This window comes from Nycticebus coucang, chromosome 13, assembly GCF_027406575.1.
Source record: "Nycticebus coucang isolate mNycCou1 chromosome 13, mNycCou1.pri, whole genome shotgun sequence".
Classification (NCBI taxonomy): Eukaryota; Metazoa; Chordata; class Mammalia; order Primates; family Lorisidae; genus Nycticebus; species Nycticebus coucang.
In genome coordinates, this window is record NC_069792.1 from 85,983,497 (window position 1) to 86,001,568 (window position 18,072).

Below are 18,072 nucleotides of genomic sequence, written 5' to 3' on the forward strand. Positions count from 1 at the left end.
ATGAAACAGAAACATTGTAAATAAAAAAAAGAAGAAGAAGAAAAAGAAGAGAAAAGAAAACTGAGGGAGTAGTTTGGGATGGGTTGGGGGAACGGAGAGCTTAGTTGTTACTATGAAGTTTCCTAGAAGGTGGGAAGGAAAGTTATCAGTAAAGCCTTGTTCTAAATGCAAAGGAGCGATCCTCTGCTGTAACAGGAGGGAAGAAAGAGAATGGTGGGGTGCAAACTTAAGTGGATTTGTATGTGTGGCATAGGAGAGATGGAGGGATTGGCTTCTCTTTTCTTTGTAACGAAAGAGGAGGGATAAACTGCTTCTCTGAGTATGATTAATAATGGTGCCTTGCAAAATAATTGTTCCATATGTGGATAGTTGCCTTAGCTCTCCAGCTTTTTCACAAATAGTTAACTATATGTGCATGTTCACAGTTGTGGGAACACAAACAATAGGTAGTCAACAAATACTTGATTGATTTTTATTTAATGATGAAGATAATTATGGTGCTGGCAGTGGTAAACCTGATGATACCCTGAAGGCAAGGAAGAGTTTAAACTCCAGTCAGACTCCTAGCATAAGGCTGTCGACCAGTGAGAAGAAAGACTCACAGTGGCCGAGTCACTGCCAAAGTAAAGGAAATTCACCAACGTGCTCTTTCCGGTCCAGGACCCTAAGGGTTAAGATCAACGAGAGTCAGCCGTCAACGCTTCCTAGAGAGTCCCCGGCAAAGCCCGCCGGGGAGCAAGGGGGTAACTTCCTGTTTCTGTGCTTATGGGTGGGAGTGTTTAGGACCCCGGGTTGGTGGGGTCAGAAAGAGCGGGGGCTCCTTGTTCCGGGACCGCTGGGGGTGCGGGGCGCCTGGGGTGCAGGCCCCAGAACAGTGAGTTCCTTCTTGGGGGGAAGGGAGCCTTGGGCTGTGGGCAACAGGAGTGGAAACTGCACCGCCCAGGCTGCAGCGCTCGCCCCCCATCCCGGGGCTGCTCTGGCGGAGGCCCAGCCTCTCCTGCTCCACCGCCCGCGCGCCGTCCTCGCCTGGGGGGATCCTGTCTGCAGGGGATGGTCTGGTCTCCTGAAACTTCGCTGTTCCCTGCCAACGGTTCTTTAAGCTTCAGGCGGTGCATTTTCTTCGGAATGCGTTCTGATCAAAGCACGACCCCATCCTAATCACCTGTTTGCTCTTCTCTGTAAAATGACGTCTACAAAAACAACCCTTTTCTTTAGAAGGACGTCTTACTGACAGCCTTTTAGTACCATTTATGGCCTTGAATTTCCCACCGTTTTGCTGGGCCAGAAGGGCTCTTTTACTACTAAATTTATGAGTATTTTAGTAGGGAAAATGATGGGACAGTAATATGTTAGACTCATGCTTCCCTTGTAAAACATACATTACTTCGTTTGAAGAACTCCCCCGCTTTTTGCTTTCAGGTGTATGTTTTTCCCACTCAAATACTGGGAACTTGTGTAATTTAGATTAGTTTCACCCTTCTCTAGAACAAATCCCTAGTTGCTGAGTGTGCTTATAGAATGCTGGCCCACTTTGATAGAAGGGTTAGGGATGTAGATCTGTTTTCTAAAAGTCCAGTTAATATATTCTAAGATAAAGGTACTTTTTGAGGATCACTTACGGTTGGGGATGATGCCCAGCTCTGCTTCTTGTTCTAGGTTACTGTAATAGATAAGAGTGTGAAAGTCACCATCCAATCAGATTTGGGGCTCAGACCTGTTCTACCACTTTGTATGTGACCTTAGGAAAGTTTTTAATGCTTTCCTAACTCATCTGTGAAATGCTGGTAATTGTTAATACACTTCAAAGGGCTACTTTAAATAAGAAATATGTGCAAATTGTTGAGTTCATTACCTGGCATAGGATAGGCATAGTAGGGTGAAAATTATTAAGTACACTATTTTGTGTGTGTATGCCTTTGTATATCCTTTTAAGCTTTTATTTTTCCCACAATTATGCTATTCTTTAGATCCTGAAATGAATGCCAAGGCCATATATAACTGCCTACCAGTGAGACTTTTTCTATTCTCTTAAAGTAGGTCGGGGATTATAGTTGGCTTCAGAAGATAAAGTTTAGGTCGCATTGGATGTGTGATTATAGTAGACTTAGAAACTTACAGCAAGGAAGAAAGAGTTCTCTCTTCAATCTCTTTTCTCCTTTTTATATTGAGGGATTGTTGGCTGTAATTATGCTCTGTCCTAATTTCTTGTTAACCGGTTATATAAATCCTAACTTTCCTTTGAATCATACTTCAAAGGTTTCTTCTGTCAAAGACCAAGTTGTTCTTTTGCAACTAAATAGGGTGTAGTCTCTTCTTTAGCTTCTTATGCTTTTGTCTGGATTCCTTGAGATCTTTTTTTTCTTTCTTTCTTTCTTTTTTTTTTTTTTTGTTGCAGTTTGGCTGGGCTCATACCCACCAACCTCGGTATATGGGGCCTGTGCCTTATCCACTAAACCACAGGCGCCGCCAGAAATCTTTTTTTTTTTTTTTTTCTTTGAGACAGGGTCTCTCTGCATGCTGGAGGGCAAGCAATGGCATGCTCATAGCTCGCTGTAAGGTCAAAATCCTGTGCTCAAGCAATTCTCCCACTTCCGCCTCTCAAGAAGCTAGGACTACAGGCATGTGCACGATGCCCACCTAGTTGTTTTAAGGGTTTTTTTTAGAGAGACAGAGTCTTGTTGTATTGCTCTGGCTAGTTTCAAATTCCTAGGCTCAAGCAGTCCTCCTGTCTCAGCCTCCCAAGTAGCTGGAACTATAGGCACATGCCACCATGCCCAGCTAATTTTTCAATTTTTAATATGGATGGGGTCTTGCTATTTGCCCAGCCTAGTTTGAAACTCTTAACCTCAAGCAATCCTCCTGCCTTGGTCTCCAAAAATGCTGACATAAGAGGCATGAACCACCCAGCCCACTCCCTTGAGGTCTTTATTCGTTTTATTATTGGTGCCTTTTTAAAAAAATTACTTTGTTTTTTTAGTTAAAAGTGTTTCTAAGCGATGAGTGGACAGTGAGTATTCGTTCTACTTTTGAAGATTGCTCCTCAGAACTTTAATGTGAAGATTTAATTCACATTAAATTGAATGTGAAGATTTGTGTATATTAAATGTGAAGATTTAAATGTGAATTCACATTTAATTCACATTCACATGTGCACAATTAGCTAAAGGGGCTAATTTAAATTAATTTCTAATTCATTTTTTTTTAAGAAAAGATTAATCAGGTTAATCATTAATTCTAAACACTTGTATCTGAGATAAGATTTTTTTTCTAAAGATACCAAGAGGCATCTTTACTTTCAGTATGGTTAACAGAGAATTCTATGCCTACTATTATTATATTTCAATGATTAGGAACAAAGGAGGAGGAATACACTTTAACAATGCCTCCAAGCATGATTTGTTTCCTTTCACAGGATTTCTGATCTCTAACCTTGCTGTGATCATTGTGATGGAACAAGGAAAAGAATTGTTGGTCTCAGATTCTAATGGCTTCATGGAGAAGGAGAGTTTGAAAAGTCCCTTTACAGGTAAGGGATGAAAAAGATTTGAATCCTTAGGAAATTTATCACTAGATATTCTGCAGAGTATGTAGAAAGATCAGAGCATTAGAATGAGACAAACCTTAGTTTGATTCCCTGCTCTGTCACTTAAAAGCAATGTTAATTCTTTCAGTTTCAGGTTTCTCTCATCTTTAAGAAGAAAATGAATGATAATTATCTCACATGTTTTAGAATTATGAGATACCACATGTAAAGCTACTGTTAAATCTAGTGGCTACTGTTATTTCTATAGTGTTTACTCAGATTTTAACAAAGCTATTGTCTAGTATTCACCTCAGATGGAATCCTATTCAATTTCATCCCTATTCAAATGCTTTTCCCCCTAAGTCTTATAGGATAAAATTTAATGCATTTGTTTTGAAATTTATATCCCCCTTGGCAGTTGCTGACTGTGGTTCAAACAATTCATTAATGTTGTTACTAAGTATAAAAAATTCACCTGCTTCTGGTGAACACAGAGAAAAGAAATAAAACTAACTTTAAACACTTTTCATGTAAAATAATCTATGAGGTTTTACATTATTATCCCTCTTTTTCACTGTAACTTAGAATTTACTTCTCTGCTAGATAGGGAATATGTTTAGTATATTTGTTCATTCTTTCAGGAGATGAAAGTAAGAATAATTTGGAAACTTTTCATCACAATAATTCTAAGGCACATAAAAAGCTAGCTTCAAAATGGTCTGAAAGAATTGGCTTACAAAATTCTGATCATGAAGATGCAAAAGAAATGCCATTGACTTGGTCTCAAGATGAGATTTGGTGTCATGATTCCTGTGAGAATAATGTCAAGTCAAAGAACTGGAGAAATTCTAAAGGGAAAAAAGAGGAAAACCCCAATCTTCAGGAATGGTACCCAAGAGAAGATGCCAGTGCCTCTGTCCAGCAGAAGTCATCCTTTGGAGACAAACCCTACAAATGTCCTGAATGTTGGAAAAGCTTCAATAATAGCTCTCATTTGCGTACTCACCAGAGGACCCACTCAGGAGAAAAGCCTTATAAGTGCTCTCAGTGTGGGAAATGCTTCTGTAACAGTTCTCATCTGATTCAGCATCTAAGAATGCACACAGGAGAGAAGCCCTACCAGTGCGGTGAATGTGGGAAAAGCTTCAGCAATACTTCCCATCTGATTATTCATGAGAGAACTCACACGGGAGAGAGGCCCTATAAATGTCCTGAGTGTGGGAAGTGTTTCAGTAGCAGCTCTCACCTTATTCAGCATCACAGAACACATACAGGTGAAAAACCATATGAATGTCCTGTTTGTGGAAAAGGTTTCGGCCACAGCTATGTCCTAATAGAACATCAGAGGACTCACACTGGGGAAAAACCTTACAAGTGCCCTGATTGTGGGAAGAGTTTTAGTCAGAGTTCCAGCCTGATACGTCACCAGCGGACACACACAGGTGAGAAACCCTACAAATGTCTTGAGTGTGGAAAAAACTTTGGTTGTAATTCTACTCTAATAAAGCATCAGAGAATACATACAGGAGAAAAACCCTATCAGTGTCCAGAATGTGGGAAGAATTTTAGTCGAAGTTCAAACCTCATTACACACCAGAAAACACATACAGGAGACAAATCCTGTGAAAGTGCTGAATATGAAGAAAGTTTGAGTCAGAACTGCAGTGTGGTAGAAGAATGCAGAATCCAGCCAGGAGAGAAACCATATAGATGTTGTGAATGTGGAAAGAGTTTTGGCCTTAGCTCCCATCTCATTAGACATCAGAGAACACACACAGGAGAAAAACCTTACAGGTGTTCTGAGTGCTGGAAAACTTTCAGTCAGAGTTCCACGCTGGTGATTCACCAAAGGACACACACAGGAGAGAAACCTTATAAATGTCCTGATTGTGGTGAATGCTTCAGTCAAAGTTTTAACCTTACCAGGCACCGGAGAACCCACATAGGAGAAAAACCTTACAGATGTACCGACTGTGAGAAATGCTTCAGTAGAAGTGCCTACCTCAGTCAGCACCGGAAAATTCACATAGAAAAGTCTGTTGAGTTTTCCTTTGAATGGAAAAACCATTCAAAGGAAATGCCTCTTATACCTTCATTTTCAGTCTCAAATTTATCTTCTTCCTAAGTCCCAAAGCCTGGTTGTTCCCCCTGCCCAGTTGGACCATTAGGGTTTAAGGTATTCTGTGATTATTGGGCTATAAAGTTTCTTTTGTGTGTTTGTCAAAACATTTGGAAAATGTCAGCCTTCTGGCCTAGAGGCTGGGAAGATCCCAGATCACCAGGTTACTGGATCTGTCCGTGAGAGGTATTCCCAAGGGTGAAGAAAAAGAGAAAAAAAATTTTTTTTAATTTAAGGTAAGATAGAAATAGAGTCAAAGGAACACATAAAGAGTGATCCTATGAGTAAGCAACAGGACAGGTGAAAACTAGAAGCTAGTATTGTTATTTTACCTTATTTTCTTTTGCCTTATTGGGTAGAGACAGACCATTACTGGCCTCAGGTGTTTATTCAGAGAAAGGATCTTTTTGACCAAATAATGTGATATCCTGGATGTTTTCTTGGGTCTTAAAAGATTCATATTTTAAAATACATTTTTATTCACTAAAAATTATCTTACAGCATTTATAACTGTGCTGCCCGATACCATAGCTTCTAGCCATATGTGGCTATTTAAATTTATATTAATTAATTTATATTTAGATAAATGCAATTTTAAATGCAGTTCCCTAGTCACACTAGCTACTTGCTAAGTGCTCAGTAGCGACATGTGGCTAGTGGGTGCTGTATTGGGTATTATGGAAGGTTTTTTCTTTCAGGATCATCATTCTTGACTCATAAATATTTCCTACGAGACTGTAGGAATATGCTGTGTGGTTTTTGCTCTCCAAAAGGAATTGCAATAAAGAATAGAGATGGTATAGAGTTTTGAAGGTGCTAAGTCTAAGAGTTATCATTTATGTGCAGCCAACTGCATTTTCTAGTGAATTTCTTGACCAAAGTCAGAATACATGTAGTAGGTAAGATTCCTGAATTCTGTTTGTAAATTTTTGGCAGAGTCTTTTCTGGGAGTTTTCCCATTGTGTAATTCCTGCTCAGCTCAGGAACTGTTTTTTTGTTTGTTTTTTGTTTTTTGCTTGTTTTTTGTTTTTCTAATAATGAACCCACCAATTCTGAGCCAGTGACCAAGGACAGTTTGCCAGTGGACACTGAGATTCCTTAGCTCCTGCACTGGCAGTTTTCTTTGGCCTCTTAACATACTTGGTATGTGGGTCTCATAACTGAGAACTCACCTTCCCTACTCATCTGTACTATGGCAAAAATGCTTTGGAAAATTTTAGATATGTCATATTCTCTCTCTCCCAACTTTTCTCCTAGTGCAAAAGGCAGAGGGGTAGGAAGGTTAGGACTCCTCAGTTGCCCATGATTTCATCTCACTTTTGAATTCACAGTATATTTTATTAAGAATATGTAGAGATGTGTATTAGGAATGTGGAGCCAGTTGTGGCTGCTGCAAAGGGCTGTGACTAGAGGGGAATTGTGTTGCATGGGGATTGTTTCATTTTTCATGATTGAATTGTCTGGTTTTGGATTGTTATATTATTTAAAAATAAAGCAAAAGCTAACAAATGAAGATATTTAAGAAGTATTTGGGGGTGATTGACACTATTGGACATCGTTGGCTTTTATGTGGGTCTCACTTAAGCATCTTTCAGCCTTGAATGTTATATAGTATTTGCCAAATTTTCTTAAATTTTAATAGTATCTCAGGACAAGATTTTAGAGTATTTTTTTTTTTTTTTTTTTTTACTACGGACATCTAAGAGCACTCTCCTCTTCCAGCAAAGTTAAAATTAAGTCAAAGCTGAGGATGGTCCAAAGGGTGGGGCTTGGTTATAGGGATACAGATGGAATCAGAATGCCTGGCTTGGTGGGCTTGTAGCCACTTCCAGGCAGAGGTAGCTTGTGCGTGCTAAGATGGTCAGGTTTCTGTTCTAACACTGCTTAAGTCGGATAAGTCAGTACATATTTTCGCATTTGACAGATTAAGAGATGGAAAGGAAGCTTGGTTGCAAATTGACCGTGATTGATTTTGGGCCATGCTAAGTCATAAATAAATGTTCACATTAAGAAGACATTCATTGGTTAAGCTGGGCTTGGTTCACACCTATATGCAGGTGGATCGCTTGAGCTCAGGAGTTTGAGCTCAGCCTGGTAAGAGTGGCAGTCTTTCTCTACTAAAAACAGAAAAATTAGCCAGGCATTATGGTGGGCACCTGAAGTCCCAGCTACTCAGGAGGCTGAGGCAAGAGGATCACATAGACCCAGGAGTTTGAGGTTGCTGTGAGCTATGAGGTCACAGCACTTTAGTCTGGGATAACAGAGTGAGACTGTGTTCCCCCTAAAAAGAAGGCATTTGTTGGTGAAGGCATTCGTTGATAAATACAGGTGAAAGATTTTCTACTTTAGCATTGTTTATTTTCTGAACATTAAGTAATATATAGAAGTATGAAGACCAAAATTAAAATGACCCCTAATTTTCTCCAGGGATTACTCACTGTGAAAGTTCCGGGGTATTTCCCAACAGCCTCTTTTCTAAGTGTATGAATAAACGCTTTAAAAATTAGATCATTCAGTATATGAATATGTATAGTATTGTGTTTTGATATTTTTCTTCATATTGTTTGTCATTTTACTGATTTTAGAAATATTATTATTGCCTGAGTAAAAGCAAGACCCATCTCTACTAAAAAGAGAAAAACTAGTCAGGCATGGTGGTGGGTGCCTGTAGTCCCAGCTACTCTGCAGTCAGAGGCATGAAGATCACTTGAGCCCTAGAGTTTGAGGTTGCTGTGAGTGATGACACCACAGAACTCAACCCCCTAAGGTGACAGAGTGAGACTCTGTCTCAAAACCAACAAACAATAAATAATAGAAATATTTATTATGAAGCCTGGTATAGTAGCTTGAGCCTATCATCCCACCTAGTTGGGAGGCTGAGGCAAAAGGATCACTTGAGAGTAGGAGTTTGAGACCACTCTAGGCAATACAGTGACACCCTATCTCTAAAAAATGAAATAAAATCATTATGATAAGACATTTTTAATGTCTTCATGATGATATTACACTGAATGGATGTGCCCTAACAATTTAATTATCCTAGAGTTGGGCATTTGTATTGTTTCTATTTGTTTACTATTAAAAATAATAAACTCTGATGTGAACAGAGTTTTTTGGTTGTTTTGTTTTGGTGTTGGGTTAGTGATTATTTAGTTTAGTTTTGCTTTTCTTTTTTGTATGCAAATCTTAGTGTATGTGTGTAATTATTTTCTCAGGGTGAATTTCCAGAGGTAGGATTATTAAATCAAAGGTCATAAATGATTTTAAAGGCTTATTGGTCAGTTGCCTTCCAGAAATTTCATCAATTTAAATTACTACAGTGAAATAATTTTGTTCGACACCTTTTCAGAGGGGATGGAGAAAAGTAAATCATATGTAAAAAAAAAAGTATAATATATTACTGTAATTCAAAGCAGTAATATATTAATGTATTACATTAATACAAGGTGGACATACAGTTCATGTGCTATTTAAAATAGTTTAACATAGTAAATTACACACAAACTTTATGGACATCCTGTATATTAAGATCTAGGTGTGGCGGGCGCCTGTAGTCCCAGCTACTTGGGAGGCTGAGGCAAGAGAATCGCTTAAGCCCAGGAGTTGGAGGTTGCTGTGAGCTGTGTGATGCCACGGCACTCTACCGAGGGCCATAAAGTGAGACTCTGTCTCTACAAAAAAAAAAAAAAAAAAAAAGATCTAGGGAAATGAAATACTGCTCCAAGCCTGAAGTGCTAAGAGAAGGAATGGTTGAGGAAGGATCTGGCTAGTTCAGTATGTATTGCCATTGCCACCTGATTCAGAAAATGAAGTGCACCCCAAAAGTAGGAGACTCAGTTCAATTCAGGTTTGGCCAATGGGTATCTTTTAGTTTGTAAAATTCATGTTGTGAAGGTTGATTACACAAAATGGAGTCATTTATATCATACTCAACCAAAATGGGGTCTGGAGGCCATGGGGAAGGCACCCAGGTTACGTCCAGCTGTACTAGAAACTGTTTTGGCAATTCAGTGGAAAAACCACAGAGACCTAACTGTATAAGGTTTTTGAAGGGGTCTCTGAAAAGCAAAACTTGCAGCCCCTGTCTGTTATTCAGAAGGAAGTCTGTAAAGCAGAGAACAACCCTGAGGGAACTAGTTAAAACTGACAAAGCACAGGGCCAGAGAAGATTAAGGTAGGAATGAGCTTATTCAAAGGCAGATGAAACAACAGGGCAGGGGGTGCCTGTGTAGACTGAGAGGGGGTTGTGAGAAGGGGGGGGTGTCATTTTTTTTGCAGAGTGAATGATGCGTGTCTGAGACTGATTCCACAACAGATGCTGATCTTGTGCCAGGGTGAAAGCACATGTAGTGATAGTAAAATGGAGTCGGGCAGGCTCCATGACGCAGCTGGTCTGGTTGGTTAGGTCCTGCCTGACCTTCACTGTCTCCCATTCTTAGAGTTTTGTAAATTTAGCTCCCACCCTAACGATGCCTACTTTGAGTAATTTAGATGGATTGATTTAGGAGATTGTTGGAGGGCCTAACACAGCCACACACAAACCATTTTCCCCACCTCCTCCTCCTCTTCTCCTAAAACAAAGACACAGAGGATCTTGCTAGCTCCACCCCCCAGAAGTTCTCAGGGAACGACCCTAACATTCCTGGAATGCTGTGGAATGTGCCCACCACCCAGGGTTCCAAGTAAAAGTGGTCTCTAACTGCCCCTGGGTGCAGATGCTAGCTTTGCACCGTCCAGGTGGGTCACTCTCCCCTTTCCATAAACCTGGCCTGGACATCTCTGTGGCCTTATCTCTGGGCACCACTGTTTATACCTTTCAGAGATTAACTCTTGAATTAGAATGTTGTAATAGGTCACTGAATTATGCTACAAGTTAATGTGATCTTTGCTTTGAACTATGCAAATTAATAAAGAATACCATATTGGAAAAAGGGTAGCTTTGGGTATATAAGAAGTAGAAATTTGAGTGAAGATTGGTGAGCCATTTTAGCCACCCCTTTACTGTTAAGCCTTGTCTTAACTTTTGCAGAGCATTTTTATGTCTTATCAATAAACTCTGAATACTCTACTGTGGTGTGTACTCTTTATTTCATCACGATTGTCCTGTCTACCCAGAAAGGGTATTTCAACTGAAAGACTCTGGGCAGGGTACACCCTGGAGTGCCTCCTTGAAAGAAATGTGGATGGAGTGCCCTTAAGGGTGGCAAATAGGTTTTCTTTTATCTGGCTGTCTTTTCACAAAGGACGGTCAGCCATCCTACTGTGTTTTTATGGATCTGTTAGTGGTGTGTCTTTCAATTCTTTGGCCACCCAAGAACCCGCTGTTTAAGCTCCAGCACGCTTTCAACATCTTATCAGGTGTAACTGCTGATATTCATCGATCAAAACCAGCTGGCTCCTGGAAGACACTGCTAGCACCAATGAAATATCTTTCAAAACAACTTGCCTTCCTCTTTCCCCAATAAAATTTCAAACTTTCCTTTTGGTCTTGAGACACTCCTAATGGCTACACTGGTCTGCATGTGTCTGTTATGGAAAGCTCAGCACTTGTCCATGAAGCTGCATCAGAAGAACAAGAACAAGTGGTTGAAGAAGGAAAGAGAAGTTTATTACTCTGCTGGCAAAGAAGAAAAAATGGAGGACTATTGTCTCAAAGTCCAAATTTCCCATACATGAGCGGAAACAGCTTTTATAGGGAGTGCCTTCAGTTCTAGGCTATTGTTATTTAACTGCAGTTAATGATTCTAATGCCCATTTCAGCTATGACCTCCCTCCTCCTGAGAAGCCTACTGGGACCTCCCCTACAACAGGCCTCCAGACAGTTCAGCTACCCATCTCCTGCAGCACAAAGAACAAAAGATGTTCCTCTTCCCCTCAGGACCCGAAGAAGAGACCCAGGTCTCAGTTCCCAAAAACAGTTGGGGAAGTGTTATAGAGATTGCCCATTCCTTCTGGTTATGTTCTGAATTGCAACTCTTGTGTATTCCCAAATAAACTCTTCGCTTAGAGATCCATCTCTATATATTATTTCAAGTTAACAATGTTGAAGAAAAAGCAGAAGGAAGAGTTATGGAAAGAGAGCAAATACAACTGCTCAGAAGACTAGAACCCTCGTCTTTGCAATCATACTGCCATCAACACTGAAAAGCTTGTATTTTTGGCTGCATGGATTAGTGTTTTTCTCAGGGACCAAAAAAAAAAAAAAAAAAAAAAATCAGTATGAGGAGGAGGAAAAGAAAAGTAAGGTATTGAGAGCACATGTGGTGGAAATAAGATGAAGTCTGTCAGGCTAGGGCCAACATGAAGCAGCTGGTCTGGTGGGTCCAGGTCCTCCCTGACCTTCACTCCCTGTCTCCTCTTCTCACTGTCTCATAAATTTAACTCCCACCTGGAAGGAGTCTATCTTGAATAGGTGGATTGATTCAGGAGATTGACTTTTGAATTGAACTGTTGCTTTGGGTTGTGAGTCATACTGATTATTGTTTACTATGGGTCATGGGGTTCTGCTGATTATTGTTTAAGATAAGGAACTTAAATGTATAAAACTGTAATGTTGAAAATGGAAAATTAGAACTGTCTCCGAGAGGCTACTCTCACTGTTCTCCAGAATCCCGGTCTTCTGACAAAATTCAGTGGACCTATCCCTGTCTCTGCGTATTGGCTGACAGTGATAGGCGGCCCAACCCTCTTCATCAGGTAACAGCATGATTATTGACATTGACAATTAGAGGTAATACCTGGTTATTCCCACTAATTCTTCTTTTTTTGTTGTTGCAGTTTTGGCCAGGGCTGGGTTTGAACCCACCACCTCCGGCATATGGGGCCAGCGCCCTACTCCTTTGAGCCACAGGAGCTGTCCCCCCCACCCCACCCCCCACTCATTCTTCAAACCTGGGCTTAAAAGTAACTTAATCTGGTAGGCCTTCCTTGATCCCTAGTTTAGTTTGCAGCTTGTTACCATCCAGAGCAACATCTGCCTGCTCTTTTCCCTACACAAAGGACTTCTATTATTTCTTGTTTATTGCTGTTTTCTCTTTAAACTCTAAACTACAGAATGACAGTTACTATGCCTGCTTTGTTCATTCCTAGCACCAAGCACACTACCTGATACTGTTACAGGAAGATGAGGCCCAATGGAGAGAAAGAGCACCCAAACACCACGTTTACAGGAGGAAGGGCTTTATTCACCAGCCAGGAGCTTACGGCATAGAAGAATTCCAAATGGCCACACTCCCCGACTGGCTTGGTCTTTCCCTTTTTATCAACAGTCAAAAAGTTCCACCCCACAGGTACCCATTGGCCAGTTTGAATCAAGCGGGAGATGCTACTCCAGCCCCTACAGAACTACAGGATTTCACAGAACTTGGAAATTTCCGCATTCCAGGAAGTTAAGTTTACAAATTCCCAAGAGCTGAGTCACCATGGAGAGGACCTTGCAAGAGTATCCTTGTGGTCTCCTTGAGAAGACCTGTTCTCCTAAACCTCACCCTTCTCGGATATCCTCTCTCAACACAAAATAGATACTTGCTACTTGTTACTTACTTATTACATTAAATTAGAATTAATATGCCCTCTCTGGCTTTATGAGCCAAAAAAGGAGAAAAAGAAAGCAAAAATAAAGTTCCAAATAAAGTTTCTTACTTGCAACTAGAATTTGAAGAAGATTATATAAATGCTGAGAAAATATCTATTATATGATTTGAGTTAAAAAAGTCTTTGGATAAAGTGGTGAGTAAGAAAGTTTTGAGAGTTTCAAACTAATGTATTTCTAATGTGTTTCATATAAAAAGTGAAATGGGAATTGCCTAATTTGCTACTAAAAGGGAGGTGGAGGACAAAATGAAAAAAAGGAAAAGTTGTATTCAATACATTGAAACCGGCTTACCATACATCAAATGCTGAATATGTAACTGTGAATAAGACATGATCCTTGGCTTACAGAGTTGAATCCTCTAGAATAGGATATGTGAACAGATAATTAATGCAAAATTGGCCACTGCCACAATGAAGAGGTGGAGTTATGAAAACTTAAAGAAAAACAGATGATGATTAATCTGGATCTTAAGGAAGGGATAGTTGAAGAAAGGGGGGAAGACTTTTTCCCACATGGGGAATGGCACTTAAGATACAGGGTGTCAATAGAAAAGAAACCATAATCTGTAAAATAAAGAGGTTTATTCTGAGCCAAATTTGAGGACTGTGGCCCAGAGCCATGTCCAAGAAACCTTTAGCAAGTGGACTTGTTGTGGTGGGGTTATAGTTTGGTGTTAAACATTTCAGGGAGACAGGAATTACAGGTAAAGTCATAAATCAATATCTGGAAGGTGTACATTAGTTTGGCCTGAAAAGGTAGGACATTTGAAAGTGGGGGACTTACAGATTATAGGGGGTTTAAACATTCTTTAGCTGAAAAAGTGAGACTTTGTCTAATATACCAGGAGTCAGTGAAAAGAAATGCTGATTTAAGACAAAGATCTATAAATCAGAGACAAACTACAGGACATATGCCCAGAGGAGTGATTGTGTATGTTGAGGACCTGCAGATATATCTGTTAATGAATCACAAAGGACATCTCTAGGAAGGGAGGAGGATATGATGTCTGATCTCCTTGTTCAGGGCTAGAAACTCAGTTTTACTCCTAGGCCAGGAAGGGGCCCAGTCAGCCACGGATGGAGGAGGGAGCCTTAAGAATTGATTTTAGTTAACAAGGGCTAACCTGCTGTGCCAGACTAAAGGGACAGTGACATCAGAGGTGCTTAAGCAAGGGAATAGAAAGTGAATCTTTGTTAACTTTTTTTTTTTTTTTTTGAGACAGAGTCTCAAGCTGTTGCCCTGGGTAGAGTGCTGTGGCATCACATCTCACAGCAACCTCAAACTCTTGGGCTAAAGCGATTCTCTTGCCTCCGCTCCCAAGTAGCTCAGGCGCCCACCACAACACCCAGTCACTTTTCGGTTGTAGTTGTTGTTTGGCAGGCCCGGCTGTATTTGAACCTGCCAGCTCCAGTGTATGTGGCTAATGCCCTAGCTGCTTGAGCTACAGGCACTGAGCCAAGATAACTTTATTTTTGTATGGGAAGAAAAACCACAGTCAATCATTGCTAGATTCTCAAACTTGATTTCCTGGGCTTGGCTTCAGGTTCTGCTGCTTACTAGCTATGACTACTTCATTGTACATTAGTTTTCTTGTCTGTAACATAGGGTTAAAAAGTAGCACCAACCTAAGAGTGTTGTCATGAGAGCAAAATGGGAAAGTATGAAAAACGCTTAGAATGCTGCCTATGCTATCATTGCCTTTGCTTCAGGTTTCAATGACAGATTTCCATTTTTGAATAAATGAGCCATGTAAAGATTCAAAGATATTTAAGCAATGCTTACATAATATTAATTCAGTTTAGAAAATACAGGCATTTGTAGTGTGCCCCATGGTAGATACAGGCATTACAAATGTTCTTTTTGAGGCTGGGTGCAGTGGCTCATGCCTATAATCCCAGCACTCTGGGAGGCTGAGGCGGCTGGATTGCCTGAGCTCAGGAGTAAGAGATAAGCTGAAAAAAAAAAAAAAGCTCTTTTTGTCCTAAATTCAGAAGTGAATCTTGAACTGTTCAAAGAATTAAGGACCTTACACTGTAGGAATGACTTTTTTTTTTTGGTAGAGACAGAGTCTCACTTTATGGCCCTCGGTAGAGTGCCATGGCATCACACAGCTCACAGCAACCTCCAACTCCTGGGCTTAAGCGATTCTCTTGCCTCAGCCTCCCGAGTAGCTGGGACTACCGGCGCCCGCCACAACGCCCAGCTATTTTTTGGTTGCAGTTCAGCCGGGGCTGGGTTTGAACCCACCACCCTCGGTATATGGGGCCGGCGCCTTACCGACTGAGCCACAGGCGCTGCCCAGGAATGACTTTAAAAAAAAAAAAAAAAAAAAAAATTTACTCTAGTAAATTAGTCTTACTCTAACTCAATCATGTTGGGGTTGAGTGCTATGACCTCATAACTCACAGCAACCTTGAACTCTTAGGCTCAAGGGATCCTCTTTCCTCAGTCTCCTGAGTAGGTGCCTGCCACAGTGCCAGGCTAGATTTTTTTTTGTTTGGAGAGACAGGGTCTTACTCTTGTTCAGGCTGGTCTGGAACTCCTAAGCTCAAGCAATCCACCCGCACTGGCCTCCCAAGTGCTAGAATTACAGGTGTAAGTCACCATGCCTGGCCTATAGGAATGTCTTTGTGGAGATAAAAACATATAAAGAAAATTGCTTCCAAGAGACTAACACATTACCTACTTAATAAGAAAAAAATCCTCTTATGATATACTTGAGATTATACTTGGCTGTCTTTGGTTGGAGAAGGCGGCCATAAAGTTTGTGTGTAATTTGTACGCAAACTTTATGGTCACCCTGTGTAGGGTAAGCAAGTAACAATCATCTTGGTGATGGTGTATTATCATCTATCAGAATCAGCTGCTCAAGTATTTTATCATTTTAGCAATAAAGGAACTCACACATACCAATAATAAGTTTATTGAATCCTCAGGAAAATGATTTCTCAGACATTAAACTGATTTCTTTTCTTCAGCCTTTTATAATTTGATATATATATTTTTTCTTTTCTTTCTTTTTTTTTTTTTTTGCAGTTTTGGCCAGGGCTGGGTTTGAACCTGTCACCCCCGGCATATGGGGCCAGCGCCCTACTCCCTGAGCCACAGGCGCCACCCATTTGATGTATATTTTTATTTATTTATTTATTTTTTGCAGTTTTTGGCTGAGGCTGGGTTTGAACCTGCCACCTCCAGCATATGGGACTAGCGCCCCACCCCTTGGAGCCACAGGCGCTGCCCTGATGTATATTTTTAAATAGCTAAATTTATTGACGACAGTGAGGAGTAGTGTAAAGAATAAAAGTCTTGGAAAGTTAAGGCAGTTATTGATAATTAAGAGTACTGGTGAAAACAGATTTGGGACAGGACTTTAACTTTTTATTACTATGATGTAATTGATTACAACTGTGATTTGGTCAATCCATTTAACCTCTTTGAAGTTTCATTCTTCTCATTTTAAAATGGAAGTTTTTTGAGGGTCAGTTGAATACTGATAAGAGTGTTTTGGCAGATAATTATTTTATTAGCAGGTAAAACATGTAATATGTGGAACGAAAGGGATGAAGGGAGGTGCCTTATTTCTTAAACCACATTTAAGAGGTGCCATATTTTCTTAAACCCGCCAAGTAGATAGGATTGCCAGTGATCTTTGATTTCATGAAGAAATCGACCTCTACCACCAAAGGCTGAGTGACTTAGGACTCTATCCTGTCCAAGGTCACAAAGCTGGTTAGTGTGGTAGCCAATCCCCTAGTTCTGTTCTCATGCTGTCATTCATCATTCATTGATTTATTAAATACATGTTTATGGAGGATAAACTAAGTGCAAAACTTAGTTGTGCTTGGTGCTGTGGGTGATTTTGCTTTGTCAGCCACAGATCCTTCCCTTGGTGAATTTAGGGATTAGAGGGGATATAAGACTCAACCATAAGTGTACAGTCAGAGAATGGGATAAGAAGAGTGTGAATATAGCCGGGCGTTGTGGCAGACGCCTGTAGTCCCAGCTACTCGGGAGGCTGAGGCAAGAGAATCACTTAAGCCCAGGAGTTGGAGGTTGCTGTGAGCTGTGTGACGCCACGGCACTCTACCGAGGGCCATAAAGTGAGACTCTGTCTCTACAAAAAAAAAAAAAAGAAAGAAGAAGAGTGTGATAAACTCTATCAGACTTGGTGAGGATCAATGGAGACTGGATGGAAGAGGTGACAATTCAGCCATAATTCAGTGACAGAAAGGACTTGCCCATAAATGATAGGGTTTAAAGGAGGTAGTCCAGGGTTAAGAAACAGGGTCAGCAGAGGCCTCAGTAAATTCTACATTAAGTTTCATTGTAACATAACTTGTACTGTTCGCTGTGGAGTGCTTGTCTTGGACATAATTCATGTAACCTGTACGGGACACCTCCTCCCCAACTCCCTGTAGGCCCAGTAAAGACCTGCCTCCCGTTTCCATAATTCCCTGTGCACCCCTTTCTTGGGGAATTTATAACACTCGACCATTTATTTGACTTCTTTGCCACGCACCACGTTTCCAAGCTCAAGAGAAAAGGGGCTGGCAGTCAGTGTCTCTTTACGCTGAACTCCTGATTCAACTGTGAATCACCTGATTCAATTTATTACACCTAGTGAACACCTGGTGCATCCTCCCCTTTTCTTCTGTAAGAGCCTACTCATTCTTCTAAGTTCAGCTTGAAAGTCACGTTCTCATGCACCCATGGATCTTCCTACAGCCCTCTGCAGCCCTCTACAAGGCGCAGAACACGAAGGGTGTATCTGATTTATCTTTCTGAGCCCGGGCCTTGGCAAATAGTAGGCGCCCTATAAATGTTAGCACCTGCAGG

General features: G+C 40.6%; 1 protein-coding gene across 3 annotated transcripts; it reads left to right on the top strand.

The window, feature by feature from the left end:
* The first annotated feature begins 753 nt into the window (after nucleotides 1–753).
* ZNF572 (zinc finger protein 572) lies at nucleotides 754–14,669 on the top strand. 3 transcript variants are annotated; one of them, XM_053559454.1, is made up of 5 exons: nucleotides 790–874; nucleotides 3,413–3,526; nucleotides 4,165–9,177; nucleotides 9,346–12,558; nucleotides 12,732–14,669. In XM_053559454.1, exons 2-3 carry the CDS (start codon nucleotides 3,448–3,450, stop codon nucleotides 5,646–5,648), a joined length of 1,563 nt encoding a protein of 520 aa, XP_053415429.1. In that variant the 5' UTR covers nucleotides 790–874; nucleotides 3,413–3,447; the 3' UTR covers nucleotides 5,649–9,177; nucleotides 9,346–12,558; nucleotides 12,732–14,669. The 3 variants fall into 3 exon arrangements, 1 of the variants encoding a protein (XP_053415429.1); XR_008373927.1 differs by lacking the exon at nucleotides 4,165–9,177 and having other exon boundaries at nucleotides 12,420–12,558; nucleotides 12,732–14,648; XR_008373926.1 differs by lacking the exons at nucleotides 4,165–9,177; nucleotides 9,346–12,558 and having other exon boundaries at nucleotides 754–874; nucleotides 12,732–14,622.
* The last annotated feature ends 3,403 nt before the right edge of the window (nucleotides 14,670–18,072 follow it).

What these genes read in the sequence shown, in the direction of transcription:
- ZNF572 (XM_053559454.1), top strand. Translation starts at nt 3,448, where the DNA reads ATGGAACAAGGAAAAGAATTGTTGGTCTCAGATTCTAATGGCTTCATG. An exon ending in TTTGAAAAGTCCCTTTACAG is followed by an intron (nt 3,527 to 4,164) that starts GTAAGGGATGAA and finishes TCATTCTTTCAG; the next exon opens with GAGATGAAAGTAAGAATAAT.